The sequence below is a fragment of the Cololabis saira genome, chromosome 7, assembly GCF_033807715.1.
Source record: "Cololabis saira isolate AMF1-May2022 chromosome 7, fColSai1.1, whole genome shotgun sequence".
In the NCBI taxonomy this organism is placed as follows: domain Eukaryota; kingdom Metazoa; phylum Chordata; class Actinopteri; order Beloniformes; family Belonidae; genus Cololabis; species Cololabis saira.
This window is the reverse complement of record NC_084593.1, coordinates 3057708-3085241: the sequence shown is the minus strand read 5'-3', so window position 1 is coordinate 3085241 and position 27534 is coordinate 3057708. Positions and strand designations below refer to the sequence as shown.

General features: G+C 42.7%; 2 protein-coding genes across 2 annotated transcripts in view; one reads left to right on the top strand and one right to left on the bottom strand.

Moving 5' to 3' along the window:
* Positions 1-27534, top strand: part of slc49a3 (solute carrier family 49 member 3) — a 382878-nt gene that overhangs the window by 175814 nt on the left and 179530 nt on the right. The window lies entirely within an intron of this gene.
* Positions 1-27534, bottom strand: part of LOC133446727 (polycomb group RING finger protein 3) — a 175209-nt gene that overhangs the window by 20614 nt on the left and 127061 nt on the right. Inside the window, exons 5-7 of the mRNA XM_061724742.1 lie at positions 18637-18692; positions 18327-18434; positions 4321-4409 (exon numbers count right to left, since the gene is read on the bottom strand). Of these exons, the coding sequence (XP_061580726.1) occupies positions 4321-4409; positions 18327-18434; positions 18637-18692 (253 nt within the window). The remainder of the gene's footprint in view (positions 1-4320; positions 4410-18326; positions 18435-18636; positions 18693-27534) is intronic.

The following is a 27534-nucleotide window of genomic DNA, read 5'->3' as shown; positions in this document are numbered from 1 at the left end:
CTAAACTTAACCATGTTGCCTCAGAAAAAGCAGGTCGTCATTCAGGGGAGGCCGACGCCTTAGTTTAATTCAGAGTTAAGTTTATTTTTATCCTCTCCCTGTTACATCATCTTAGAATGAATCATTTGGACAAAACATTCTGGTTCAGGAGCAGAGTTTGGCAGTAACGAGTTCCATTTACTCAGTTACATTTACTTGAGTAAGTTTTGGGAAATGTTGTACTTTTAGGAGTAGTTTTGAATCACTATACTTTTTACTTTTACTTGAGTAGATTTGTGAAGAAGAAACTGTTCCTCTTCCTCCGCTACATTAGGCTACGTTGAGCTGTTACTTTTCTTTTATCCCTTTTATCCACGTACGCGTCAATCTCATGACATCACTGGGTGATTCTTTGGGAAAAATGTTAGTTTTTGCATGTTTTGTCACATTTACACAGACTCAAACACACACAGAGTTTCTATGAGTTCATGTTTGTTCTAGTTCTGCTGGTTAAAAAAGAAAAGTACAAAGGCTGGACATTTTGTGCTACTTGTGCTTAATTTATTTTTTTATTCTGTTATTTTATTTATTTTATTATTTATTAAGGCACTTGAATTTACTTTAAGATTATTTTAATTTAAGATATGTTTTATTTTTTATTAATTTTTATTTATTTTATTGATTTAATTTACCTGAAGATGATTATTTTGTACTTTTGTCTGTTTGAATGGTTGTGTTAAAAAAATAAATCACACGTTACTCAACAGTTACTCAGTACTTGAGTAGTTTTTTCACCAAGTACTTTTTTACTTTTACTCAAGTAATTATTTGGATGATACTTTTTACTTCTACTTGAGTCACATTATTCTGAAGTAACAGTACTTTTACTGGAGTACAGTTTTTGGCTCCTCTACCAGCTCTGTTCAGGACTCAGGCCACGTTTCCACATATCCGGGTATTTACAAAAACGGATTTTTCCCCCTCTACGTTTTGAAAAATACCATCATTTCCAGGAACCTGCATAAATATCTGTTAAGGTGCTATGAGCAGCCAAACCTGCAGGGGGCAGTGTAACGAGAAGATAAAGTCATGCTAGCCAATCACAATCCTGGAAAAAAACATCAACAAATGACACGAGTAACTTCCAGTTACTTCCAAGATGAACGAGAGTCTTTGGTTTGGAGTGACAGAGAAGTGGAGTTACTTTTAAGTGTGACTTTAGAATATAAAACAGGTAAAATACAAGAAAATATTGACGGTTACAAACAAATTGTAAACACAGGTGTCACTCATGACGCTTCACTGCAAAAACTCAAAATCTTACCAGGAATATGTCTTATTTGTAGTTAAAATGTCTCATTTTTAGTCAAAAAATCTCATTACACTTAAAACAAGAGTCATTACCAGATAAATAACTTGTTATTTGACAATTTTCACCTGTTTCAAAGTAAATTTTCACTTTTTTTCCAGTCTTGTTTTAAGTGTAATGAGATTTTTTTTTACTAAAAATGAAACATTTTAACTAGAAATAAGACAAATATTCTTGTTAAGATTGAGTTTTTGCAGTGTGGTGACGTTTCTGTCTCATAATGTGACGTTCTGAAGCCTAAATGTCCATTTCCCTCCGTTTACAAGCAAACGTGAAGACGGAGGTTTTAAAAATCTCCACTTTGGCCTGAGTTTTCAGAAATGATGGTTTTTGGAGATTTTGACCTTCGTTTTCGTGTAAACGAATGGCCAAAACGCATGAAAACACCACCGTTTTTGCTACGTATAGGGGCTAACATCGATTTCTGCCAGTCTTCTCTTTAGAGTCTCCTCGGAGCAGAAATCTGCTGGGCTGGAGACGGAAAGCGGTCGCTGCAGATCTTAGTCCGGGGCCGGTGGCGTGGAGCCGAGCTGGTAAACAAACTCCATGGGAGGAGTGAAAGATGACTTCTGACTGAACTGCAAAGCAGATGTGACGGCTGGACGAGATCAGTACTGGAGTTGAGGGGGGATGAGGGGGGATGGCATCCCCCCTGAAATAAAAACGGTCCAAATCATCCCCCCTGAAATAAAAACGGTCCAAATCATCCCCCCCTGAAATAAAAACGGTCCAAATCATCCCCCCTGAAATAAAAACGGTCCAAATCATCCCCCCTGAAATAAAAACGGTCCAAATCATCCCCCCTGAAATAAAAACGGTCCAAATCATCCCCCCCTGAAATAAAAACGGTCCAAATCATCCCCCCTGAAATAAAAACGGTCCAAATCATCCCCCCTGAAATAAAAACGGTCCAAATCATCCCCCCTGTAAAACTGCCATCCCTCCTTTCCATCCCTTATGTCATTTCATCAATGAATGTGGTTTTACTGCTATTTCAACATTTGGAGTCATCACCAGAAAAATAACACCAGAAAAATAACTTATTTGACAATTTTCACCTGTTTCAAGTAAATTTTCACTTGAAATAAGTAGAAAAATCTGCCAGTGGAACAAGATTTATCTTCTCATTACAAGCAAAAAAATCTTGTTCCACTGGCAGATTTTTCTACTTATTTCAAGTGAAAATCTACTTGAAACAGGTGAAAATTGTTGTTTTTTCCAGTGATGAGTCTTGTTTTAAGTGTAATGAGATTTTTTTTACTAAAATGAGACATTTTAACTAGAAATAAGACAAATATTCTTGTTAAGATTTAGAGTTTTTGCAGTGATCCATGTTACTTATCCTGTGAAGGACAGAGTCATATTGATAAGTTCAGAAAAGTGTTTTTTATTGTTGTGTTTTGATGTATTTGATGTAAGCCCAGTGGATATTTAAAGCTTACAGAAGGCTGCACTTAACTGCTGCTATGTCATTCCTGCAGTATTTCTGCAGCTGTTTTGGTCACTGCTATTATTTGTAATATATTATATTATTTGTAATCAGCACAAATTATCTGTCCTCATATGATAAAATCCACTACCCCCCCTGATTTCTTTTTACAACTCGAGTACTGGACGAGATACACAGCAGTCTGACTCAAAGCTCATTGTTTGCAGCTTCATTTAACTTTGTTGGGCGTCTCATCGTCCCCTGCAGAACAAAGTGCACAAACCCGTGGTTTTAGCAGCGTTGGTGAATACCAGAAGGATTTGTAAATGTCACAGCAGAGTGGAGACGGCTGTTTATTACGACCTTTACGGACGCAGAGCGGCGATGTTTGGATTTTGGTTTGGAGAGAAAACGAGATGAACTTTCAGAAAGTTCAAACAACTTTAGGAGAGAAGCAAGAGACGCGTCTCCAGCGCCAGAACCTGGTTCAAGTGGGTCAACGTGGGTTCTGATCCACACTAACTCCAACAGAACACGGTCCAGGACGACGGGCGTTCCCTTCCGTTTGCAGAAGTAGAATGGGAAGCAGAGCATTCGGTCTGTTATGGAACCAGAACAAAAACCTTCTCTGGCTTAAAGATTGGACTTAAAATGTGACCGTCAGGGCTGGTTTGAGCTCCCAGAGACGGCGTCTAAAAACTATTCACATTGAGATGTGAGGTTAAGGGCCAATCCCAATTAGGGCTGGGCGATATGGACGTAATATCTAATATATAAGCCCAGAGCTAAAAGCTGTTTTAATTTCAGCTGTAGCCCGGTAATATGCCACTTTATTAAGTTTTAATATTTTTGTAAAGTAACCGTTAAGATCCCCAACCTGGGCTCAGTTTATCCAAATAACTCCTGTTAAGAAATTTGATCCGATGTTTTCGGGATGAGAAGAGCCGCCGGTTCGGGAGCTGATTTATGGTTCTGTGTTAAATCGACGCAGAGCCTACGGCGTAGGGTACACGTTGGTGTAACGCGGAACCATAAATCAGCCTTTATTCTGGCGAGATCTTCGCAACAACGGGCAAACGAGTGATTATGTAAATTCACTGAGTGAATTTTATGAAAGAAAAATATAGATTTCTCACTAGAAATGTAATCAAAATGCATTTTTATGCAGAAACTAACTCAAAATTTTTCACTAAAAATGAGAAATGTCCACCATGTTTTTTTGTTTGATTCAGTCTGAAAATGATGAAGTAAAGCATTCTGGGAAATTTCTCTAACCCTCGGTTGGTGAGTCAGAATCTGAAATCCCTGATGTGAAGGGTTAGATTCATACACACTAGCCCTCGTTATGTCCACTAGCCCTTGTTATGTCCACTAGCCCTCGTTACGTCCACTAGCCCTCGTTATGTCCACTAGCCCTACATGCAAAGAGGAATTGGGACACCACTACCCTCACAGGAAACCCACAACATTTAGGGTTAGGAGTGAAAAGTAGGACTAGGGGGGGATTGGGACTGGCCCTAAGAGGAACAGAACGAGTTCTTACCTGCTCGTCACTACGGTGGTAGTCGTTGTCCTCCTCTGGTTTCTCCTCTCCCGTCTCCTTGTTGGCCGTGTCCTCCGATTTGGCATCACCTGTGTGGGACACCAGGTGGTTAAAACTTACAGTTGTCCACACAACCGCTCAGCAGCATACTGGTTTTTGCTTTAGCCAATAAACGTTCCTTCATGGATCACTCGGTTAAAGAGGTTAAAACATAACAGGAGCCCGTGGCGGCCCTGTTGTGATCAGATGTTTGTAAGAAAGAGCTGCGTTTGTCTCTTTAAAAACAGCCGGTAGCTGCAGGAGCGCAGACCCACATCCCACAGATATGCTTGGATATGCTACTGGAAAATAATGTGCAATATCATTCACTGCAACGTGCAATTATGTAAATATCCGTCTGTTATCTTATTTTATATACCTGTATTTTTTATTATTATTATTGTTGTATATACCAGTACTGTTTATAGTGTGTCATACTCTGTAATATGCAATATAATTGTTGATTCTATAATCTGGCCTTGACAGAGAGGTTTGGCCGACCGCTCTGGTCACAATCTCCCTGGTGGAATGTGAACAAGGGCCTCTGCCCCCACTAGCCCTCCCCTCTCAGGAACATCTGTGGACCTGTTTCAGAACTGACCCAGCCGTCTGATAACATCAAGGACATTGGCTGAGAGCAGCTCTGAGCGAAGTTCAAGGACTTACCGCTCACACACACACTTGCTGATAACCACACCCCCCTCAACGCAACACATTCCTGGCTATAAGTCTTGTGATGATGATGTTAAATTTGTCATGCTGCTTTTTTTTTTCTTTCTTTCTTTCTTTCTTTCAGGCTCATTTCTTTCTTTCTTTCTTTCTTTCTTTCTTTCTTTCTTTCTTTCAGGCTCATTTCTTTCTTTCTTTCTTTCAGGCTCATTTCTTTCTTTCTTTCTTTCAGGCTCATGTCTGTCTTTCTTTCTTTCTTTCTTTCTTTCAGGCTCATTTCTTTCTTTCTTTCTTTCTTTCAGGCTCATTTCTTTCTTTCTTTCTTTCTTTCTTTCTTTCAGGCTCATGTCTGTCTTTCTTTCTGGCTCATTTCTTTCTTTCTTTCTTTCTTTCTTTCAGGCTCATTTCTTTCTTTCTTTCAGGCTCATGTCTTTCTTTCTTTCTTTCTTTCAGGCTCATGTCTTTCTTTCTTTCTTTCTTTCTTTCAGGCTCATGTCTTTATTTCTTTCTTTCTTTCTTTCAGGCTCATGTCTTTCTTTCTTTCTTTCTTTCTTTCTTTCTTTCTTTCTTTCTTTCTTTCTTTCTTTCTTTCTTTCAGGCTCATTTCTTTCTTTCTTTCTTTCTTTCTTTCAGGCTCATTTCTTTCTTTCTTTCTTTCAGGCTCATGTCTTTCTTTCTTTCTTTCTTTCTTTCAGGCTCATGTCTTTCTTTCTTTCTTTCTTTCTTTCAGGCTCATGTCTTTCTTTCTTTCTTTCAGGCTCATGTCTTTCTTTCTTTCTTTCAGGCTCATGTCTTTCTTTCTTTCTTTCTTTCTTTCAGGCTCATGTCTTTCTTTCTTTCTTTCTTTCTTTCAGGCTCATGTCTTTCTTTCTTTCTTTCAGGCTCATGTCTTTCTTTCTTTCTTTCTTTCTTTCTTTCTTTCTTTCTTTCTTTCTTTCTTTCTTTCTTTCTTTCTTTCTTTCTTTCTTTCTTTCTTTCTTTCTTTCTTTCTTTCTTTCTTTCTTTCTTTCTTTCTGGCTCATGTCTTTCTTTCTTTCTTTCTTTCTTTCAGGCTCATGTCTTTCTTTCTTTCTTTCTTTCTTTCTTTCTTTCTTTCTTTCTTTCTTTCTTTCTTTCTTTCTTTCTTTCTTTCTTTCTTTCTTTCTTTCTTTCTTTCTTTCTTTCTTTCTTTCTTTCTTTCTTTCTTTCTTTCTTTCAGGCTCATGTCTTTCTTTCTTTCTCTTTCTTTCTTTCTTTCTCTCTCACAAAAACGTCATCAACGGGAATTTATCATTTTTACCGCGAGATGACAAATTCTTACCGTGGGGAATTTTTTTGTCGGTTTATCATGAACGGTAAAATATCACCCATCCCTATGCCAGAGTAAAGACTCCTCCATTTGTCCGTATTTGCCCCCAGACACCCACAAATCCCTTCATGGTGCAGGGACAAAGAAAACAGCCCAGATAATTCAACGTCCTGTCAGTAAAGTCTGCAGCATCTCTGTGTCAGTGACGTCGCTGTCAGCTCTGCCGGCCGTGCACCCGGACATGAGTGACACCCGACGTGGTTCCCTGGCAACATGAGATCTGTGCCTTGTCCTGGATCGGGTCCAGTTTTTAATCTATTATTTACCTCAGCTGCAAGCACGATCTAACACTGTTAGTTCAGAGCAAGCAATGGTTTCATTTCATTTCTGTGCCTCGTATAACGCTCCTTCACTGATATATGTACATAAACAGAACAGGCCGCTGTGGGAGGAGGCAGTAGTTGCAGTGAACATGTGTTGGATTTTTATAATGACTGTGATATTGTGGTCGTGTTGCACTTAGATATGAACCGTTGTTATCAGCGTCAGAACGGCGGTGAATTACCGTAACGATGGGTTTTGTTTTTCTATAACCTTAAAAACAAAGAAATTCAGTCTGCTCCCTCCCGATATGCTGTAGGTAATAACTCGGTGTGTGTGTGTGTGTGTGTGTGTGTGTGTGTGTGTGTGTGTGTGTGTGTGTGTTTGTGTGTGTGTGTGTGTTTACTGCTGCTCAGACATGATTGCGTTCATCCTTCTGTGACCATTTCCTATCTGGGCCCAACTGTCAACAATTTCCCTGAGTATTTCCGAGCTTGTCCTGGTGTCTCTGCAGCGATCGTCCCCAGACTCCACTTCCCCTATCGCTTCATGAAAAGGGGATCGCTCTTATTGTTCCTGACCTTAAAACGACCTATGAGCATCCGGGCAGCTCTCAGACTCGAGGTCCGGGACTGTTTTTGGAGGTGACGGCGTCAAAGAAATATGGAGCTAGAACAGTCTCATAATGGACAAATGCACAGGACAAGTTTTACAAATGCACAGACCGATTTGCAAATGCACACAACGTTTCACAAATGCACAGAACAATTCACTGTATTTTTCATTTCATTTTTCAATTTCAAATGTATTTTTGATGCACACACACAAATATAACCTGATTTACAAGTTTTTTTTGTCTGTGAGCTGCGCTGGATTTGCGTGTGACTTTTGAGACTCCCCTGACGTGACTCGATCCACAAATACGTTTTTTTTAAACACGGAAGGATCTGCAACCAATAAGACGTCTTCCTTTGTTCCAGCCAATCATAAGAGCGTACCCCACGTGGGGGACGCAGAGCAGTGGCTAAAACACGATTTACTCTAAACCAATCAGATTAAAGGGGCGGATACACCTGCTGTTAGCGTTAGCGCCGTTCGCTTAGAAAAGTGATTAATATTTCGAATTGGTGAAGTAAAGATAAATGAACAGCAACAGGAGATAAAATATAAATAAACAGGATGGAGAGGAGATCACTGTTCTGCTTTTCTTGTGATCTCGGTAAAGAAAACAGCGCGATCTGAGATGGTTTGTGGGGCCGTTCAACCAGAGCCGTCGGGACTGGAGAGGTCCAAGTCCTGCCGATGCAGCAACCGATGATGAGAAACAGCGGAGATATTTATATATTTGCTCCATTTGGTTTGACTACTAACGGTGTGTGCATTTGCAAATCGGTCTGTGCATTTGTAAATTATGAGACTGTTCTAGCTCCATAAAGAAACGGGAGGATCAGGTGAGCCGAAAGCCAGAGCTGTCGCTCTCTTGCAACACTCTTGGTAGAAAATCGTCATCCGTCTGTTTTAAGATTTAGGGGATCGCTCACAAATATCAAGCTCCCGAGGCCGTTGCACAATGACATTTTCAAGCAACAGTGCATAGGAAAAGAGATGATGTGAACTGTTAATGTAATGTAACTGTACTCTGCAGGCTCATCGCTGCCTCGTGTTCCTCCATCTTCCTGCAAAAAGCGCTGAGAAAATAAAGGTAATTTATAGAAATGAGCATGTGTTTGCTGGCAGAAGCAGAGTTTTTGTTTTGCTTGTGTCAAGAGCTGCTTGAAAAGTCAGAGCTTGTACTTCAGAGTGAGCAGAACAAAGCTCAGGTTTACAAAGTCCAAGCTCTCCACAACGTCCCTAGTTAAAACGATGGCCTGCGGCGCCGGCCGTGAGCGTTTCCATCCCTCTGTTGGTCGACTTTCAGTCGAGTTTCAAACACCTGTGAGGTGGCTTTTAAAAAGTTTTGCTAAATTAATCCAAAAAGGTAACACTGAACTTTTGCAGCAACTGAAAAAAACAAACATAACAGACCTCCTCCTCTCACCTTGAGCGTCATGCAGAGCTCTCACGCTGCAAGCAGTTGGAAGCGCTTTATTAAGCCATCTTGTTAGGCGTTTGGAAAGCACTCCCCAGTAAGAGACAGGTGGATTATTTGCTGCCAGGGAACGTCGTGCAAACATTTCACTCCCACCTTATTGCCACAAAATGGGCAAAACATAGCGCTTCCCACGACTCCCTTAGAACCCACACGACCTGCTGATTTGTAATCTCACGGTGATTGTCAGGCACTTCTGGGAGCGCATGTGTTGAAGCGTGCACGCCAACCCAGAGATGCGTCCAAACGGAGCCCTTTATTCCTCATCCTCTCTTTGCACTCTTGCATTAAGTCAAATAAAAGAAATGTGAATTTACATCCTTTAAACTGAACATCTGCCAAAACTTTGATACTGGAACTGAGGGTCAGTAATCCATTGACAAAGCTGGATTAATACAGTTTTCCTTTAATGAGTGTGTATCATTTTGCTGTAATTTCTCTTCCGGCTCTCGACAAAGGTGGACGCTTTTTCTGCTCCTTTCCCTTATCTATCTGCCCTGCTACTGCTTTGTTTGTCTCGTCTTCAGAGTCTCTTCTTTTCATTCCTCCGAAACTCTACAATCATGGAATTGATTAACTGGTCTCTCAGCACATTTGACCAAATTTTTGCGACGAGAAGTCAGGGGGTAAGGGAGCCCTCTTGCCCCGATGGGACATTTTTGCTGGATACACAATGGATTCCTATAAATATTGGAAACCGTTGTGTTTGGCGATCCTGTCTGTCGAGGACGTTGAAGATGCTTCATAATTGGATTAATGATAGCAGGATTTCTCTTGATCGGAGGGGGGGCATTTCCTGGTCTACCGACAAACGCGTAAGTCGTCGACAGCTGTTTCGGCTCTTTCAGAGCTGCCGGACGTGGCTGAGGGGATAAGCTCTGCGACTAACACTCAGACTGTAACGTTAGGGGAGCAAAGCCGTAAGCTGGATGCGATTCTCGAACAGAATCGCAGGCTGGCGGCGTCTTTGAGCTCATTGGCAAGATGGATAAGACCTTGGAGAAGTTGGAAGCTCGGTTTGGCGGGAAGTGATCACAAATTCGTCTGATTGGAGTCGCCATTGATGAACCAGAGACTGAAGGCAGACGGAAAATTACTGAGGCTGCCTGTTTTCAATATAATTGTTGATTCTATAATCTGGCCTTGACAGGGCGGTCTTAGCCGATCGCTCTGGTCACAATCTTCCTGGTGGAATGTAAACAAGGTGACTCTGCCCCCACTAACCCTCCCCTCTCCCTCGAACACCTGTGGACCTGTTTAAGAACTGACCGAGCCGTCTGATAACATCAAGGACATTGGCTGAGAGCAGCTGATACACACACACTTGCTGATAACCACACCTCCCTCATCTCAATGCCTTCCTCGGCCCCTCCTCTTATCAGCCCCCCCCCCCAACACAGTCAACCGGTTTGAGAGCCGCGCCACTGGCCGCGGTGCTCACTTGGGGTACTGTGCCGGGATCCCCCCCGCCCCTAGAATCATCCCTTCCCCCACACACATGTGCAAGTCCTGTGATGATGATGTTAAATTTGCCATGTTGCTTTCTGTGCTGAGGTGTTTTTTTTCAGAGGATGCTTTTTTTTTTCCTTCCTCCCTCCCCCATCCCCAATGTCATCCTTTCTCTGATCTGTTCTCACCAGTTGACTCATGTCTTATGTTATTTGTTTTGTCTGTGTCCTGATGGGTTGTACTGGTTGTCATCTCACTGTGCTGGGACGCCAGACCGGCGACAATAAAGCTATTCATTGATTCATTTTACAATGCTCTTCTTTATTGTCTAACACTGTAACAGAACATTTATAATTTCCTGTTAAGTGAGGCGGACACTGAAGGAATTTAGCTCCTGAAAATGAGACGTCACTGCATCAGCATCTGCCCGTGACTGGAGCACTGTGGGATTTGAAGAAGCTGATCTGCCGTGCGCGATTACTGGTATGACAGAGGTGGATTTATTTTACACAGCCGGTGAGTACATTTCCATTTCTGAGAGGCTCTGAGTACACAAACCCATAATTAAGTGTGAAGCAGTTGGGCTCTGGCGAGGGGAACATTAACAAAGTGCCACTGTTGCCTGCAGTTACTGATCCTTGATCGCTGCTTCACTGCAGTTAAATTTAGGTTTTGAAAGAGGACCTGATAAGTAAGTAGAAGCAAAAAGTTTCTCTTGACTCCTGGGGAGTAATAAAGGCACCAGTTTGGAGTAGGATTGTGTCGACACTAGATGTGGCAGCACCTCAAATATGTACCTGAAACGCTTGCCAATGCATTTGGCCGTGTCCAAAAGCTGTTACACAAATGTTGAGGGAATCCTGCAGCCAATCAGAGTGCAGGACGTCAGCTGAGGTCACTGGAGAAGGGAATCCCGGGATTTGGGAGAGAAAACTCCCATTTCTGCTACAACCTTTCCCTTTTCCATTTGTGTTCTGAACTAATCACAGGACAAACAGTTCCCAGTGCCTTCTCCCCTCCACTGCTTTTTTACCTAGTTATGCCTTATTTCTAGCCAGCTTAGTTGCCCCACCGGTCGGTGTTTTACCCTGTCAGCGATCACATGATGGCAGGGGTCGGCAACCCAAAATGTTTTAGAGCCATATTGGACCAAAAACACAAAAAACAAATATGTCTGGAGCCGTAAAAAAGTCTTGTATAAGCCTTAGAATGAAGACAACACATGCTGCATGTTTCTATATTAGTTAGAACTGGGGGGGGCTTTTTTTTTTTCATTATGCACTTCGAGAAAAAAGTCGAAATGTTGAGAAAAAAGTTTAAATTTAGAGAAAAAAGTGGAAATGTCAAGATTAATGAAGTACAATCTTGAGAAAAAAGTCTAAATGTCAAGAAAAAAGTCAAAATTTAGAGAAAAAAGTCGAAATGTCAAGAAAAAAGTCAAAATTTAGAGAAAAATGTCGAAATGTCAAGATTAATGTTGAAGTACAATATTGAGAAAAAAGTCGAAAATGTCGAGAAAAAAGTCAAAATGTCGAGAAAAAAGTAAAAATTTTGAGAAAAAAGTCAAAATGTCGAGATTAAAAAGGAAAGGGAAAAAGAGAGAAAAAGGAAAAAAAGAAAAAAAAAGAGAAATAAAGGAAAAAAAGGTCAAACATTTTTGAGAAAGCTCCAGCAGCCACTAGGGCGGCGCTAAAGAGCCGCGGGTTGCCGAGCCCTGGATTATGTGAACATCCAAATGACTACAATAGTCCCAGTTACCCGACAGCTAGTCCTGTAATCTGAACGGCCCAAAGACTGGGGGACTCTTGAAACTAAAGGAGTAAGAGCTGTTGTTGGGGTGGAAGGCTCCTTTTTCAGATGTGGGCCGATCAATCCGGGTCCAGTAGCAGGTTCTGATCTGGGCTAGTGTGAAGACGCCCTGGACACAGTTCAAGATCAGATCTACACGTCCTATTGAATGTGTTGGTTCTGGGAACAGCGTGTTCCTGGAGTGTTGGAGTCGTGTCTCTGCTCTTCTACATGGAGACGAGCCCGGTGAGGTGTCTGGGGATGTGCTAGGGGTGTAACAATATATATCGTGCCATGAAATTTTGCGATAAAAAAACGTCACAATACGTGTCGTGGAGGTGACAAACTGTAGCGCGATATTGGGTTATTAGTAAGGCTGGGACTTCAGCGCGTTAATTTCGATAATTAATTACAGAAAAAATGGCGCGCTAGAAAAATAGCGCATTTTAATCGCATTCGTTTTTTCCCCTCGGAACGTTTCTCACGGGACGACTTTCACACGGACGGAGCACCGACCAACGTGCATTAGTGTTACAGTGAAGTGCAGCCGTCGTCATATGAAGTGAGAAAAAATAAGTTTTGTGTCCTGAAGATGCCCTGGGTTCCCAAAACACAGCTTTAGTTTTAGTCAGCCGCGCACCTGCTGTTTATCATAGCAAATGCCTGTTTTTCTGTGAGAAAGAGCCTGGTTCGCACGGGATTTTGGTCCCGTGGGAGCCGAAACTTGTTTTGAGAGCTTGCGGACGGGGGGGCGAATAGGTCTTTCCCCCCTCCGCAAGGTGCTGAGGGAAAGGTATAAAAGACAGGGAACCCGGAAGTCTGGCCAGAGTCTGCCGTGGGTTCTTGCAAAACGCCCGGCGCAGGGTTTTTTCCTTGGCTTATTCAAAACCGGACTGCCGGGCTCTCCAGTCACGTGTCGAGGTAAGAAGGCCTTAAAAACCCTTGTACTTGTGTGTGATGATTGCAACTGTGATGATTGCTGCTGTTTTGCGGGGGATAGCTTGTCGCGTCATCCTAGCAAACGAGTGATATTGCGTGTACTGCCGAGTTGTGGGGGGTAATCCGACACGTTATCCTAGCAAACGGGTAGTTTTGTGGATGTCTTCTATGTAAATGCTTGCTCGTTGCTAATAAATGTATTCATATTTCATAGCAAAGAAGAGGTGTGTGTGTGATTCATTTTGGTACAGCCGACCACTCCTAGAACCTAATTAAGATTTCTCCCAAAACATCATAACACAAGCTAAGTTGTTACCACACACGTTAAAGACGAATGTAGGAGCCGCCTTAAAATTTATTTACTATTTTTGTTGTTTACTAACAAAATATGAAGTGTGCGCTTTCCTCCCTCCCCAGGTGGAGGACGGCGCTATAAACTAATAAATAAATAAACTAATAAAACTAAACCCTCCCCAGGTGGAGGACGGAGCTAGTCTTTAAGTTGACGTATGACGCAAAGGGCAGAGACAGCAGGAAACCGTCATTGAGCAGCTTCAGGATCAGCAGGGGAATAAAACCCTCTGACAACTACTGCTAAAACTCAAGGACTCTAATTTCATCTTTATTTACAGTTTGTTATTTTTACAATAAATTCTAAGCATCGGGAAATCGTAACGCTCACTGCAGCTTCCAATCAATACAGACCAGCATCAAAAGTCTCCATTCGACCTCAGGAAGTGAATACTGAGACCTCCACGCTGGTGAAATGACACAGTTGATCATCTTCAGCTTTCTTATTTCTTTCTTTTTGCCAAATCTTCCAAGTACATTCTTATCACCGCCCGAGGCTGAGACTCTGCTTTTGTTTGTCTTTTAGCCCACTGATGGCAAACGGTGGAGAAATGCAGTTTCTATTTCCGTCAGCGCCGGCCTGTGCAAATGGTCCCTTAAATGTGTTTGTGTACGGATGTTTGAGTTAATACGACTCCGAGTGACGAGGCCCGGGGATCCGGAGAGGCACTTCCAGTTCCATTTGAGCCTTAATTACCAAAATCAGAGCGGTGGATTAGGCCAGCGATTAGGCCTGCCAGCGTGACAGCCTTCCGGACACGAGGAATGGGTGATACTTTACCGTTCATGATAAACCGGCAAATAAATCCCCCACGGTAAGAATTTGTATCTCGTGGTAAAACTATATATTCCCGTTGATGACGTTTTTGTGTAAAGCGAAGACAGTGTTAAATCGACGCACAACGTACAGGAAGGAAGGAAGGAAGGAAGGAAGCAAGGAAGGAAGGAAGGAAGGAAGGAAGGAAGGAAGGAAGAAAAGAGGAAGAAAAGAAGGAAGGAGAGAGCAGGAGGAAGGAAGGAAGGAAGGAATGAAGGAAGGAAGGAAGGAAGCAAGGAAGCAAGCAAGGAAGGAAAGAAGGAAGGGAGGAAAGAAGGAAGGAAGGAAGCAAGGAAGTAAGCAAGGAAGTAAGCAAGGAAGCAAGCAAGGAAGGAAGGAAGGAAGGAAGGAAGGAAGGAAGGAAGGAAGGGAGGAAAGAAGGAAGGAAGGAAGGAAGGAAGGAAGGAAGGAAGGAAGGAAGGAAGGAAGGAAGGATATGAGCAAGAAAGAAAGAAAGAAAGAAAGAAAGAAGGAAGCAAGGAAGGAAGCAAGGAAGGAAGGAAGGGAGGAAAGAAGGAAGGAAGGAAGGAAGGAAGCAAGGAAGGAAGGAAGCAAGGAAGGAAGGAAGGAAGGAAGGGAGGAAAGAAGGAAGGAAGGAAGGAAGCAAGGAAGGAAGGAAGCAAGGAAGGAAGGAAGGAAGGAAGGGAGGAAAGAAGGAAGGAAGGAAGGAAGGAAGGAAGGAAGGAAGGAAGGAAGGATATGAGCAAGAAAGAAAGAAAGAAAGAAAGAAGGAAGGAAGCAAGGAAGGAATCAAGGAAGCAAGGAATCAAGGAAGCAAGGAAGGAAGGATATGAGCAAGAAAGAAAGAAAGAAAGAAAGAAAGAAAGAAGGAAGCAAGGAAGGAAGGAAGCAAGGAAGGAAGCAAGGAAGGAAGGAAGGAAGGAAGGAAAGAAGGAAGGAAGGAAGCAAGGAAGGAAGGATATGAGCAAGAAAGAAAGAAAGAAAGAAAGAAAGAAGGAAGCAAGGAAGGAAGCAAGGAAGGAAGGAAGGGAGGAAAGAAGGAAGGAAGGAAGGAAGGAAGCAAGGAAGGAAGGAAGCAAGGAAGGAAGGAAGGAAGGAAGGGAGGAAAGAAGGAAGGAAGGAAGGAAGGAAGCAAGGAAGGAAGGAAGCAAGGAAGGAAGGATATGAGCAAGAAAGAAAGAAATAAATAAATAAATGGCGTAAGGCGGATCTGAGAGCGAGGAGCTTGAGTCATTCCAGTTTTGCCGTACAGGTGAACTTATTTAATTGGTTTTTATCAATGTAATTGGTGTGGTTTAGTAGTATTTAGTATCTTTTAGAGCAGTGATTTGGCTCCAAAGACTGAATGTGGTGAGCTATGTGAGCTATGGACGGACACACTTCACGGCCTGCGGCCGCCCGGCAGCAGAAAACCAGAAAACCGTGGTTCCCCCCTCCATTAGATCCATTAGATCCTGGAGAAAATGTTCTGCTCCAGTTTATAGAGCTGTCGCCAAAGCCGGAGTAGTCCAGGGCCACACGATTGAACCTTGATAAGAAAATATAGAAGGCGGCAGATAAAAAAAAAAACGAACGTCAAAATAAGGCGCAAATATTAAAGTTGCACTGTATCTAGTGTTGTATGTTCCAAAACGATGTGGGGAGAGGGGCGACAACGCCCACTTAGGAGACAGGAAGTGGATACCATTTCATACCATTGGCAGTAACGGTAACAATAGAGTATCTTTGGTGAAGCCAAACAGAGAGGAAGTGATATATAGGAGAGCGTGAACTGCTTTGGTTTATAAAAGGGAATCAAAATGAAGGAGAACTTTTCATAAAAATGACAAAGTCCTCATCCATGATGTTAGAAGCACTGAATCATCCAGTATTCAAAGAATGGACACAAAAAGGAATAACAGCAATGTGTACGGTTTCGGAAGGTGGGGAATTTCTAAGCTTTCAAGAGCTAAAGACAAGGTACGGCCTCGAAAACAAAGACTTATATAGATATATATTCAGAATCCTATTTAAAATTTTATTACTTGCATATAAAGCCCAAAATGGCTTAGCTCCGCAGTATTTACCAGACCTGATAGTGCCTTATGTTCCTGGCAGAGCTCTCCGCTCTCAGAGTGCAGGTTTACTCGTAGTTCCTAGAGTATCTAGATTTAGATTTGGAGGGCGGGCGTTCTGCTATCAGGCACCATTACTTTGGAACCAACTTCCAATCTGGGTTAAGGAGGCTGACACCACCTCCACCTTTAAAACTAAACTTAAAACCTTTCTGTTTAGTAAAGCCTATAGTTAGTGTTAGTAAACCTCTAGCTGGTGTTGGTAAATCTCTAGGTAGTGTAAACTCTAGTGTGTTAGAGTCAGTAGTCATAGTTGCAGCTATAGAACAAGACTATAATAGTTAGTCTCAAATATAGCTTGGTGGTAGATATGCTGCTATAGGCTTATGCTGCAGGGGGGCACCGACATGATCCGCTGGGCGGTGCCTCTCACCCTTCTTCTCCTCTCCTCTTCCCTTCCTTTCTTCTCCATTTCCATTTTTATTTATTATAAATATCTCATAGCTATCATTTTTGTCCATCGTTCCTGTAGTTTCTTGTGCTGGCCCCCCTTTTTTCTCTTTTGTGCATGTTTGTAGGCCGGAGCCTCGGGAGCTGCGTTCCCGTTGCTGCTTCCACCTGCCTACGTGGATGTCCCCCCCCCCGAGGAGGGGGGGGGGGCTCAACCCTCTAGAGAAAAGCTAAATGGGAAGCAGAACTAAACTAAATACAAGAGGATGAATGGTACCACATGTGCGAGACACAATGTACGTCCACAAACTCATTAATATCGAGGGAGTTCTGCTGGAAAAATCTAACTCGATATTTTATAACACCAAAAATAAAATCTAGACAACTCGCCACACAACAAAACCGCTGGAGACTGAGCGGGAATGTGGAGGCAGACCACACGTCTTCTGGAACTGTACAAAAATTAAAATATACTGGCAAAATGTAAATCTAGTAGTAAAAAATATTTTGGGATATGAAATCCCAAATACTTGCCCAGTGATGTATCTTGGGAATATTGGAAAGGTTGTAACGAGAGAAGATCTGTACTTGACTAAAGTGTTACTCGCAGCAAGTAAAGAGGCAAGAAACTGGCTCAATGTAAATGCCCCGAAACAGGAACAGTGGTTGGAAATGGATTTTAAAATTGTGTTTTAAATATCCGTGTATTTCTCTTGTTATTGTATTACTTGTTACTGTATTTTTTTATTGTGACCTGCTAAGGGACTGCAGATGCAAATTAGCTTAAAGCTATAATCTGGTACAGTGCATCAGATGGCAACATTTATGTTTTAACTGTTTTAACTGTACACTGTCCCTTTTTAAATAAAATTGAATTGAATTGAAATTGTCCAGGAAAAAGTGTTATGGAAAAAATTGACATATCTTTTAAGGATCCAAGAGGATGCATTTGAAAAGAACTGGGAAAAATGGAATACTTACATGAGACGTAACACCAACTAAACAAATGACGAATGGAACAGTGGACTGAATAGAGGGTCATCTCAGACAGTTTGTTTTTGTTAATGTTATTATTATTGCTATCCTACCGTATTGGCCTGAATATAAGACGGCGTTTTTTGCATTGAAATAAGGTGTGGGGTCGTCTTACATTCGGGGTCTAGACGTTATACCCATTCACAACGCTAGGTGGCGCCAGATATCTTTAAAGCGAATGCTGAATTTAACTCCTCAGGCCAAAGCGAACCCCTGTCACGAAGAAGAAAAATAAAAAAATAGTATAAGAAAGAAAAGAGAAGAAAATAAGAGAAGAGATAACAGAAAGTGGAGAAATGTAGCGACAATCTGGAGAAAAGTGGGGGGAAGTTCGGTAGGTGAACCGGCAGCTGAGGAGAAGTTAGGATGCAAACTTCAAGATAATGATTTAAAATAGTCAAAATAACAGGCTTTTTCTCTGGAATATATTGTTATAATCATTTGTTTCAGATGTACTGTAATTATTTTCTGTATAAAAACTGAATTTGGTGTTCAAAAAGTCTTTCTTCCAACTTGAGTCTTGAAAAAGAGGGGGTCGTCTTATAATCGGCGCCGTCTTATATTCGGGACAATACGGTAAGATGTAACTTGTTTGCAGTATTGTTTTGTTTGTTTACTTGTGAAAAAATAATAAAAGTTTAAGTTATAAAAAAAAGAAGCACTGAATCGTCAGAATTTTGTCATTTTGTTTGAGCTCCAACCAATCCTTCTAAGTGTTTATGCAGACAGCAGAGAGAATGAAAGCTGCTACCGTACCGTTGCGTTGATCTAGATGAGTTTTCATGTTGCACAGCTCTCCTTTAATGTCTCCGGGCACCTCCATGCCCAACTTCTGATAGAACTCCCTCTGCTTCTTTATCTCCGCTGCACAGGAGGAGGAAAAACAAACATATAAATAAATAAAGGGGTTTCTCTCAAGATCACTCCAGGCACAAGACTTTAAAAAAATTCAGCCAAGTGTGCGACTGAAAAGACGTACACAACAGCACAAGAAAACGTTACAGTATTATATTTATTTTCAAACAGTGAAACTTGGTGAAACCTGACGACACACGACGACACTCACCCTCCTGAAGCCCCGGGACCAGTTTGTAGACGATGTCTTGCATCGTTCTGTCATGGCTGCAAAGAACAACACGTTGATTAGTAGGAGGAATTTTACACCAAGGACTTAAAACACATGCAGTTTTAAATTGGCACAATCGTCTGAAATAGTTCCTGGAACCGAATCCAGGGGCGTCTGAGATCAATACAATGTATTGTTGTTCATGTATCCATGTTCTTTTTGTTGTTTTTTTTGTGTTTCCTCATAGTGACATGTTCTTATTTGCTCAGGAGTCAATATAAGTAATACAAGTTGTAAAAACAATATCCAATGCAAACTCACACACACTTATTTTTTTGTCTTTATTCTTTATTATTTATATATTACATTATTAGTTTGCCATCACTTTTGTGTAGTTATACTTTTTGTTTTTGTATGTTAATCTTGTGTTCTTTATAACACATGAATTTTAATATCTTCGGTGGAGGCTTCAAATAAGCCCATTGGGTTTTTTGCCTCTTCCTGCACCTATAGTATTTATATATATATTTGATATTTCCTGTATATTTTTAAAAACTGTGCAAAACAATAAACTAAACTAAACTAATAACTGGACAAGAGGAAGATATAGTTTTGACCCTCCTCGATGGATTTATTCAGCATCATAAGAGGGGGAAAGGGGGAAAAACATGTGCACTTTTATCCACTAGTCAGAACCCTTGTGGGTTTACGTTCCGTGTCAGTCTGAAACGCCACCATGTTGCAAAAAACCTTGTCTGACAAAAAGCCGTAAATCTCAGGATGACAGTTATAGAAAAATGTCAAATGTGTCATGGAAAGAAAAAAAAAAGAAGACAGATCCATTTGACACGTTGAGAGTGTGGTGTGCAGCGTATGTTGGTGTCAGTCAGCGTGTTAAGTAGATCTTCCCTGTGCCGGTCACGTGAGTTCTGCCGCCGCCACGGCGGGGCTTTTTGACGGCCAGCCCGGACCGTCGGCTAACGGACCGTCGGCTAACGGACACCACGTGTTGGGTTTGCTGCAGTTTCTGGGGGAAAAACCCTGAAACGTGGCCTGTTTGTCTCCCTGCTGTTCCACTGATGAGATGCCAGAATTATCAACCTGACACTCAAACTCGCTGTAAAACACGGGAGAACAGTGACCCCTGCTGGATATGGGTGGTATTACATCCATGCAACCCAGTAGTTTCACAATATACAGGACTGTCTCAGAAAATTAGAATATTGTGATAAAGTTCTTTATTTTCTGTAATGCAATTAAAAAAACAAAAATGTCATACATTCTGGATTCATTACAAATCAACTGAAATATTGCAAGCCTTTTATTATTTTAATATTGCTGATCATGGCTTACAGCTTAAGAAAACTCAAATATCCTATTTCAAAAAATTTGAATATTCTGTGAATCTTAATCTTAAACTGTAAGCCATAATCAGAAATATTAAAATAATAAAAGGCTTGCAATATTTCAGTTGATTTGTAATGAATCCAGAATGTATGACATTTTTGTTTTTTTTTTTAAATTGCATTACAGAAAATAAAGAACTTTATCACAATATTCTAGTTTTCTGAGAGAGTCCTGTAGTTCCCCTTTATCTATAGGTAATAGCAGTACTCGAGTTGTAAAAAAAAAAAAAAAAAAATCAGGGGGGTGGTGGATTTAATCATATGGGGACAGATCATTTGTGCTGATTACAAATAATATAATATATTACAAATAATAGCAGTGACCAAAACAGCTGCAGAAATACTGCAGGAATGACATAGCAGCAGTTAAATGCAGCCTTCTGTAAGCTTTAAATATCCACTGGGCTTACATCAAATACATCAAAACACAACAATAAAAAACACTTTTCTGAACTTATCAATATGACTCTGTCCTTCACAGGATAAGTAACATGGATCACTGCAAAAACTCAAAATCTTAACAAGAATATTTGTCTTATTTCTAGTTAAAATGTCTCATTTTAGTAAAAAAATCTCATTACACTTAAAACAAGACTCATCACTGGAAAAAACAACAATTTTCACCTGTTTCAAGTAGATTTTCACTTGAAATAAGTAGAAAAATCTGCCAGTGGAACAAGATTTTTTTACTTGTAATGAGAAGATAAATCTTGTCCCACTGGCAGATTTTTCTACTTATTTCAAGTGAAAATGTACTTGAAACAGGTGAAAATTGTCAAATAAGTTATTTTTCTGGTGTTATTTTTCTGGTGATGACTCTAAATGTTGAAATAGCAGTAAAACCACATTCATTGATGAAATGACATAAGGGATGGAAAGGGGGGATGGCAGTTTTACAGGGGGATGATTTGGACCGTTTTTATTTCAGGGGGGGGTGATTTGGACCGTTTTTATTTCAGGGGGGATGATTTGGACCGTTTTTATTTCAGGGGGGATGATTTGGACCGTTTTTATTTCATCCCTCCTCAACTCCAGTCCATCCCTGTCATACAATTATAACAGTAACTAAAAACTTCAAACTTGTTTATGAATCCTCTCTTCTCCTGAAGAAAGCAGATGAATAATAAACATCCAGTGCTAATTACGCTGGAGTGTGAGCAGAACAGTTTGAATGAGTTTAGAACCAGACAATAGAGATCTGAGGTTATTATTCTGAGCCCGCTCTGCGACGTCTCAGATCAAACTTCCCGACAAGCAGATGGGCTTTGTTTGTCCTCGGCTCAGCCCTTCCCTTCGGATGCTTCTGATGCTCCTGATCAACTCTAATTTCCTCCCAACAATGAGACAGAGACGCAGCTGGGCAAACGGCCAGCGCGTCTGAAGCCGAGCGCTCGCACGGCAACAAGAAATCTGTCGGCGGCTCCGATTACTCGGTAATGACCAAACGCTTCTGCGTCACAATCAATCACAAGTTAATGCTCGAGACTTTTAAAAGACAACCGTGGCCGAACACAGATGGAAATGCAGTTGTTTCACAAGTTTCCAGTGACAAACTCTACTCTGTAGAAAAACAGCAGAGACGACATTATTCCGGTAAACGAGCCTCTGCTCCGCTGGGATCAGTTAAATTAGATTCAGGTTCAGACTGAAAATGTGATCAAAGCAGAAACTTTCAGCTTCAATTTCAGAGCTTTCATCCACATATTTACCATTTAGGAATAAAGCTACTCTTACATAGAACTCGGCAACACCGCCGGGGTGGCGCAGACTCAGCGCAGGTGGAGCAGAGTCGGCGGCGAGTGGGCGCAGTCTCGGTGCAGAGCAGCGCGCATATTCGTTGCAAGTTGCTTGGCTACCGAAAAAAAGTTTTTCCGGTCTGGCGCCGTTTTCCCATTCATGTGTATGTGCTGGGCTTAGGGCGTAGGGCTTTGCACAGAGGTCGGCGGCACGCAACAGGGCGCACGCCGCCGGGTTGCCACGGTTGATCAGAGGAGGGGGATTCCTGGTGTACCGACAAACGTGCAAGTCGTCAACAGCTGTTTTGGCTCTTTCAGAGCTGCCGGACGTGGCTGAATGGTCAAGCAAGGCGATCAACGCTCAGACTCTTACGTTGGGGGAGCAAAGCCGCCAGCTGGATGCGATTCTTGAACATAATCGCAGGCTGGCGGCGTCTTTGAGCTCATTGGCAAGATGGATAAGACCTTGCAGAAGTTGGAAGCTCGGCTTGGCGGAAATTGATCACAAATTCGTCTGATTGGAGTCGCCATTGATGAACCAGAGACTGAAGGCAGACGGAAAATTACTGAGGCTGCCTGTTTTTTCAATATAATTGTTGATTTTATAATCTGGCCTTGACAGGGCGGTTTTTGGCCGATCGCTATGGTCACAATCTCCCTGGTGGAATGTAAACAAGGTGGCTCTGCCCCCACTAACCCTCCCCTCTCCCACGAACATCTGTGGACCTGTTTTCAGAACTGTACCGAGCCGCCTGATAACATCAAGGACAATGGCTGAGAGCAGCTCTGAGCAAAATTCACAGACTCATTGCTTCACATACACTTACTGATAAACACACCTCCCTCAACTTAACGCCTTCCTCGGCCCCCCCTCTATATCATAAAAAAATACCAATTCAACTCCACCTTTGTAAATATAAATCTATCACCACATTCAGTCTTTGGAGCCAAATCACTGCTCTAAAAGATACTAAATACTAAACTACACCAATTAAATTGAATTGATAAAAAACATTTCTTTCATCAACAGGAATTTATCATTTTTACCGTGAAATGACAAATTCTTACCGTGGGGAATTTTTTTGACGGTTTATCCTGAACGGTAAAATATCACCCATTCCTACTTCCGATACACCTGAACATTGAGGTACTCGGCCGAAAATGCTCCATTTTTGTGACACCACTTGAATTAAAGGCTACACATCCCAACTTTGATCACAACGTAAGTACACCTGGGTGGATTTTAAATAAGATATCCATCCATGATATCCATGATCTTTCCAAATGAATGTACTTACTGAAGTTCTCTGAACATCGTTTTCAGAAATCTGGCTCTGGTTTTGGTGTTTGCCGTCTATATTTGTGATTTGCTGCAGAACTGGCACTCGCTGGGGAAAGTGTTTTATTTCACAATCGTTCTCCTGAACTGAGTTATAGCTGAAAGACGACCGTAAGTCCCTGCAAACCTTTGACATTGATCCAGCTGCCGGTGACCGGGCCGCTCCACCGACCCCTGAGAGATATCTCAGTAGCTGTCCGTCATGATGACGGACAGGCTTAGAAAAACATCCACATTCATCATATCTGTCCGTATCTGGTCCCGGCGTGACCGCCGACAGAGTTGCTGAGTAAATAAATCAAACCTGGAGGCTGAACATCCACTCCAAGTTAAAACTTGTCACAATTATTATTTTAGTCAATGTAAAAGATGTATATCTTTAATTTTACAGTTTCACATTGACACGGGGTGCAGCTTGTTGCATAGAAAGAGTTTATTAAAATAAGTTCCTGGGGGTAATAATTGATGATAAACTTAACTGGAAATCACACATAAATAGTGTAAAATCAAAAATGTCCAAAACCCTAGCAATATTAAATAAAACTAATTATTTTTTCTGTCAAAGAGCAACAGTTTTTGATGTTTAACTCACTCATTGTTCCATACATGACTTATTGTGTGGAGGTTTGGGGTAACACCTATAAAACAAATACAAACCCTAATTTCCTGTTACTGAAAAGAGCGTTAAGGATAACTAGACAAAATTCCCGGGAAATTTTGAAGTGCCACGGACTACTGCCGGATGATCGCGGGGCTTATTTGCACCCATGAAGGTCAAGGACTCGATACAGATTCCAATGACACCACCCATGACTCTCTATGTCAAACCATTCAAAAGTTATTACAGAAAATATAGAACCGCTAACTGAACCGCTAACGGGATCGCTAACGGGATCGCTAACGGGACCGCTAACGGGACCGCTAACCGAGCCGCTAACGGGATCGCTAACCGAGCCGCTAACAACCGCTAACGGAACCGCTAACGGGACCGCTAATGGGATCGCTAACGGAACCGCTAACGGGACCGCTAACGGGATCGCTAACGGGATCGCTAACGGGACCGCTAACGGGATCGCTAACGGGATCGCTAACGGGATCGCTAACGGGATCGCTAACGGGACCGCTAACCGAGCCGCTAATGGGATCGCTAACGGGACCGCTAACAACCGCTAACAGAACCGCTAACGGGACTGCTAACAGAACCGCTAACGGGATCGCTAACAACCGCTAGCGGAACCGCTAACGGGACCGCTAATGGGATTGCTAACGGGACCGCTAACGGGGTCGCTAACTGGACCGCTAACGGGATCGCTAACTGGACCGCTAACGGTACCGCTAACGGGATCGCTAAAGGATTCGCTAACTGAACCGCTAACGGGACCGCTAACCGAGCCGCTAACGGGATTGCTAACCGAGCCGCTAATGGGATCGCTAACGGGACCGCTAACAACCGCTAACGGAACCGCTAATAGGACCGCTAACAGAACCGCTAACAGAACCGCTAACGGGACCGCTAACGGGATCGCTAACAACCGCTAGCGGAACCGCTAACGGGACCGCTAACTGGACCGCTAACGGGATCGCTAACTGGACCGCTAACGGGACCGCTAACGGGATCGCTAACGGAATCGCTAACTGAACCGCTAACGGGACCGCTAACGGGATCGCTAACAACCGCTAGCGGAACTGCTAACGGGACCGCTAACGGGGTCGCTAACTGAACCGCTAACGGGACCGCTAACCGAGCCGCTAACGGGATCGCTAACCAAGCCGCTAACGGGATCGCTAACGGGATCGCTAACAACCGCTAACGGGACCGCTAACGGGATTGCTAACGGGACCGCTAACGGGGTCGCTAACTGGACCGCTAACGGGATCGCTAACTGGACCGCTAACGGGACCGCTAACGGGATCGCTAACAGGACCGCTAACAGAACCGCTAACGGGACCGCTAACACCAATAACACTACCATCCCATAATAAACACCTACCATCCCATAATAACACTAACATCCCATAATAACCGCTAACTGAACCGCTAACGGGATCGCTAATGGGATCGCTAATGGGACCGCTAACGGGACCGCTAACCGAGCCGCTAACGGGATCGCTAACCGAGCCGCTAACAACCGCTAACGGAACCGCTAACGGGACCGCTAATGGGATCGCTAACGGAACCGCTAACGGGATCGCTAACGGGACCGCTAACGGGACCGCTAACAACCGCTAACTGAACCGCTAACGGGACCGCTAACCGAGCCGCTAACGGGATTGCTAACCGAGCCGCTAATGGGATCGCTAACGGGACCGCTAACAACCGCTAACGGAACCGCTAACAGGACCGCTAACAGAACCGCTAACAGAACCGCTAACGGGACCGCTAACGGGATCGCTAACAACCGCTAGCGGAACCGCTAACGGGACCGCTAACGGGGTCGCTAACTGGACCGCTAACGGGATCGCTAACTGGACCGCTAACGGGACCGCTAACGGGACCGCTAACGGGATCGCTAACGGAATCGCTAACTGAACCGCTAACGGGACCGCTAACGGGATCGCTAACGGGACCGCTAACGGGGTCGCTAACTGGACCGCTAACGGGATCGCTAACTGGACCGCTAACGGGACCGCTAACGGGACCGCTAACGGGACCGCTAACGGAATCGCTAACTGAACCGCTAACGGGACCGCTAACCGAGCCGCTAACGGGATCGCTAACCAAGCCGCTAACGGGATCGCTAACGGGATCGCTAACAACCGCTAACGGGACCGCTAACGGGATTGCTAACGGGACCGCTAACGGGGTCGCTAACTGGACCGCTAACGGGATCGCTAACTGGACCGCTAACGGGACCGCTAACGGGATCGCTAACGGGATCGCTAACGGGACCGCTAACGGGACCGCTAACACCAATAACACTACCATCCCATAATAAACACCTACCATCCCATAATAACACTAACATCCCATAATAACACTAACATCCTATAAAAACACCTGCCATCCCATAATAACACTAACATCCTATAAAAACACCTGCCATCCCATAATAACACTAACATCCTATAAAAACACCTGCCATCCCATAATAACACTAACATCCTATAAAAACACCTGTCATCCCATAATAACACTAACATCCTATAAAAACACCTGTCATCCCATAATAACACTAACATCCTATAAAAACACCTGACATCCCATAATAACACTAACATCCTATAAAAACACCTGACATCCCATAATAACACCTATCGTGTGTGTGTGTGTGTGTGTGTGTGTGTGTGTGTGTGTGTGTGTGTGTGTGTGTGTGTGTCTTCATCTAAGGTTAAAAGGTCAGGGTTCAGATTTCTCCATTTTCCAGGTTATACTATGAATTCTGTACTGAGTGAGTCATGTGACCAGTTCTGGGTCAGTCTAATCAGTCAACAGCTGAGCTCTGGTTGCTAGGGGCAACAAGAACCTGATACAGAGGGAGCGGGAATGACTCAGCTGGATTTTTGGTTGTGACAAACCTGAAATAACTCCACTTTGCGCTCAAACCGTAGCTCTTAGCAGAAAAACGAAAACATTTTGAGAAACAGAGAACCTACCAGATTATCTAAATGTTATTTTCATACAGATATTCCTTAAAATGTGTTAGTAACGGCAATTCGAAAACAAAAATGAGATTTTTTTTAAGAAAACTTCATTTAACATGGGAGTCAATGAAGAGAGAGACAGGAACTGGCGTGTCTGTTGGCTCCCCCGTTAAAATGTTGTGCACACCACGCCTGTCAAAGTCACATTTTATAAATCACAACACCTATGTCTATATTCTGACCAAAAATTATCTGTCTACCTTTTACGGTTTGGCCGTGACCTCGAGTTACAAATAAGAAATCATGTTTTTTTTTCAGTGTAACTACACTCTAGCAAACTGACTCCCGTGCTCTAGATTTGAAAAAAAGTGATTTCCAGTCCTCGCTTGAGGGCTCATATCTTGAAAAGTGTACATTTTAGGAAAAAACAGTTTCGGGTTTGGAGAGAGAAGAGAAGTTTTCCTCCGTTTTGAAGTTTGAATGACGTTTCTACGTGCAAGTATGAGAAAGATACGTGACTCAGAAAAAAGGTGATTTTTTTTTTTTTTTAACCTCCTCCCACCCAAAGTGTGAAATGCTGCCCCATACAAATACATGGGAAAATCTCCCCATTAGTTTGGAAATTTGGAAATGTTTTTGCACTTCGTGCAAAAACTATTCGTGCCATCGTTCTGAAAATCCACAGGACTGTAGTTAAATTCAGGGCCTACAACTTTCTAAATCGGTTCAGAATTTTTCGAGTAACGGTGTGCGAGTGGTGAGGCCCCAAAGTTCACGCAATGCGTTCCGGATGGGGCAAAAAGCGCACGTTTGTGCACGTTGCGCAAAAACGTGC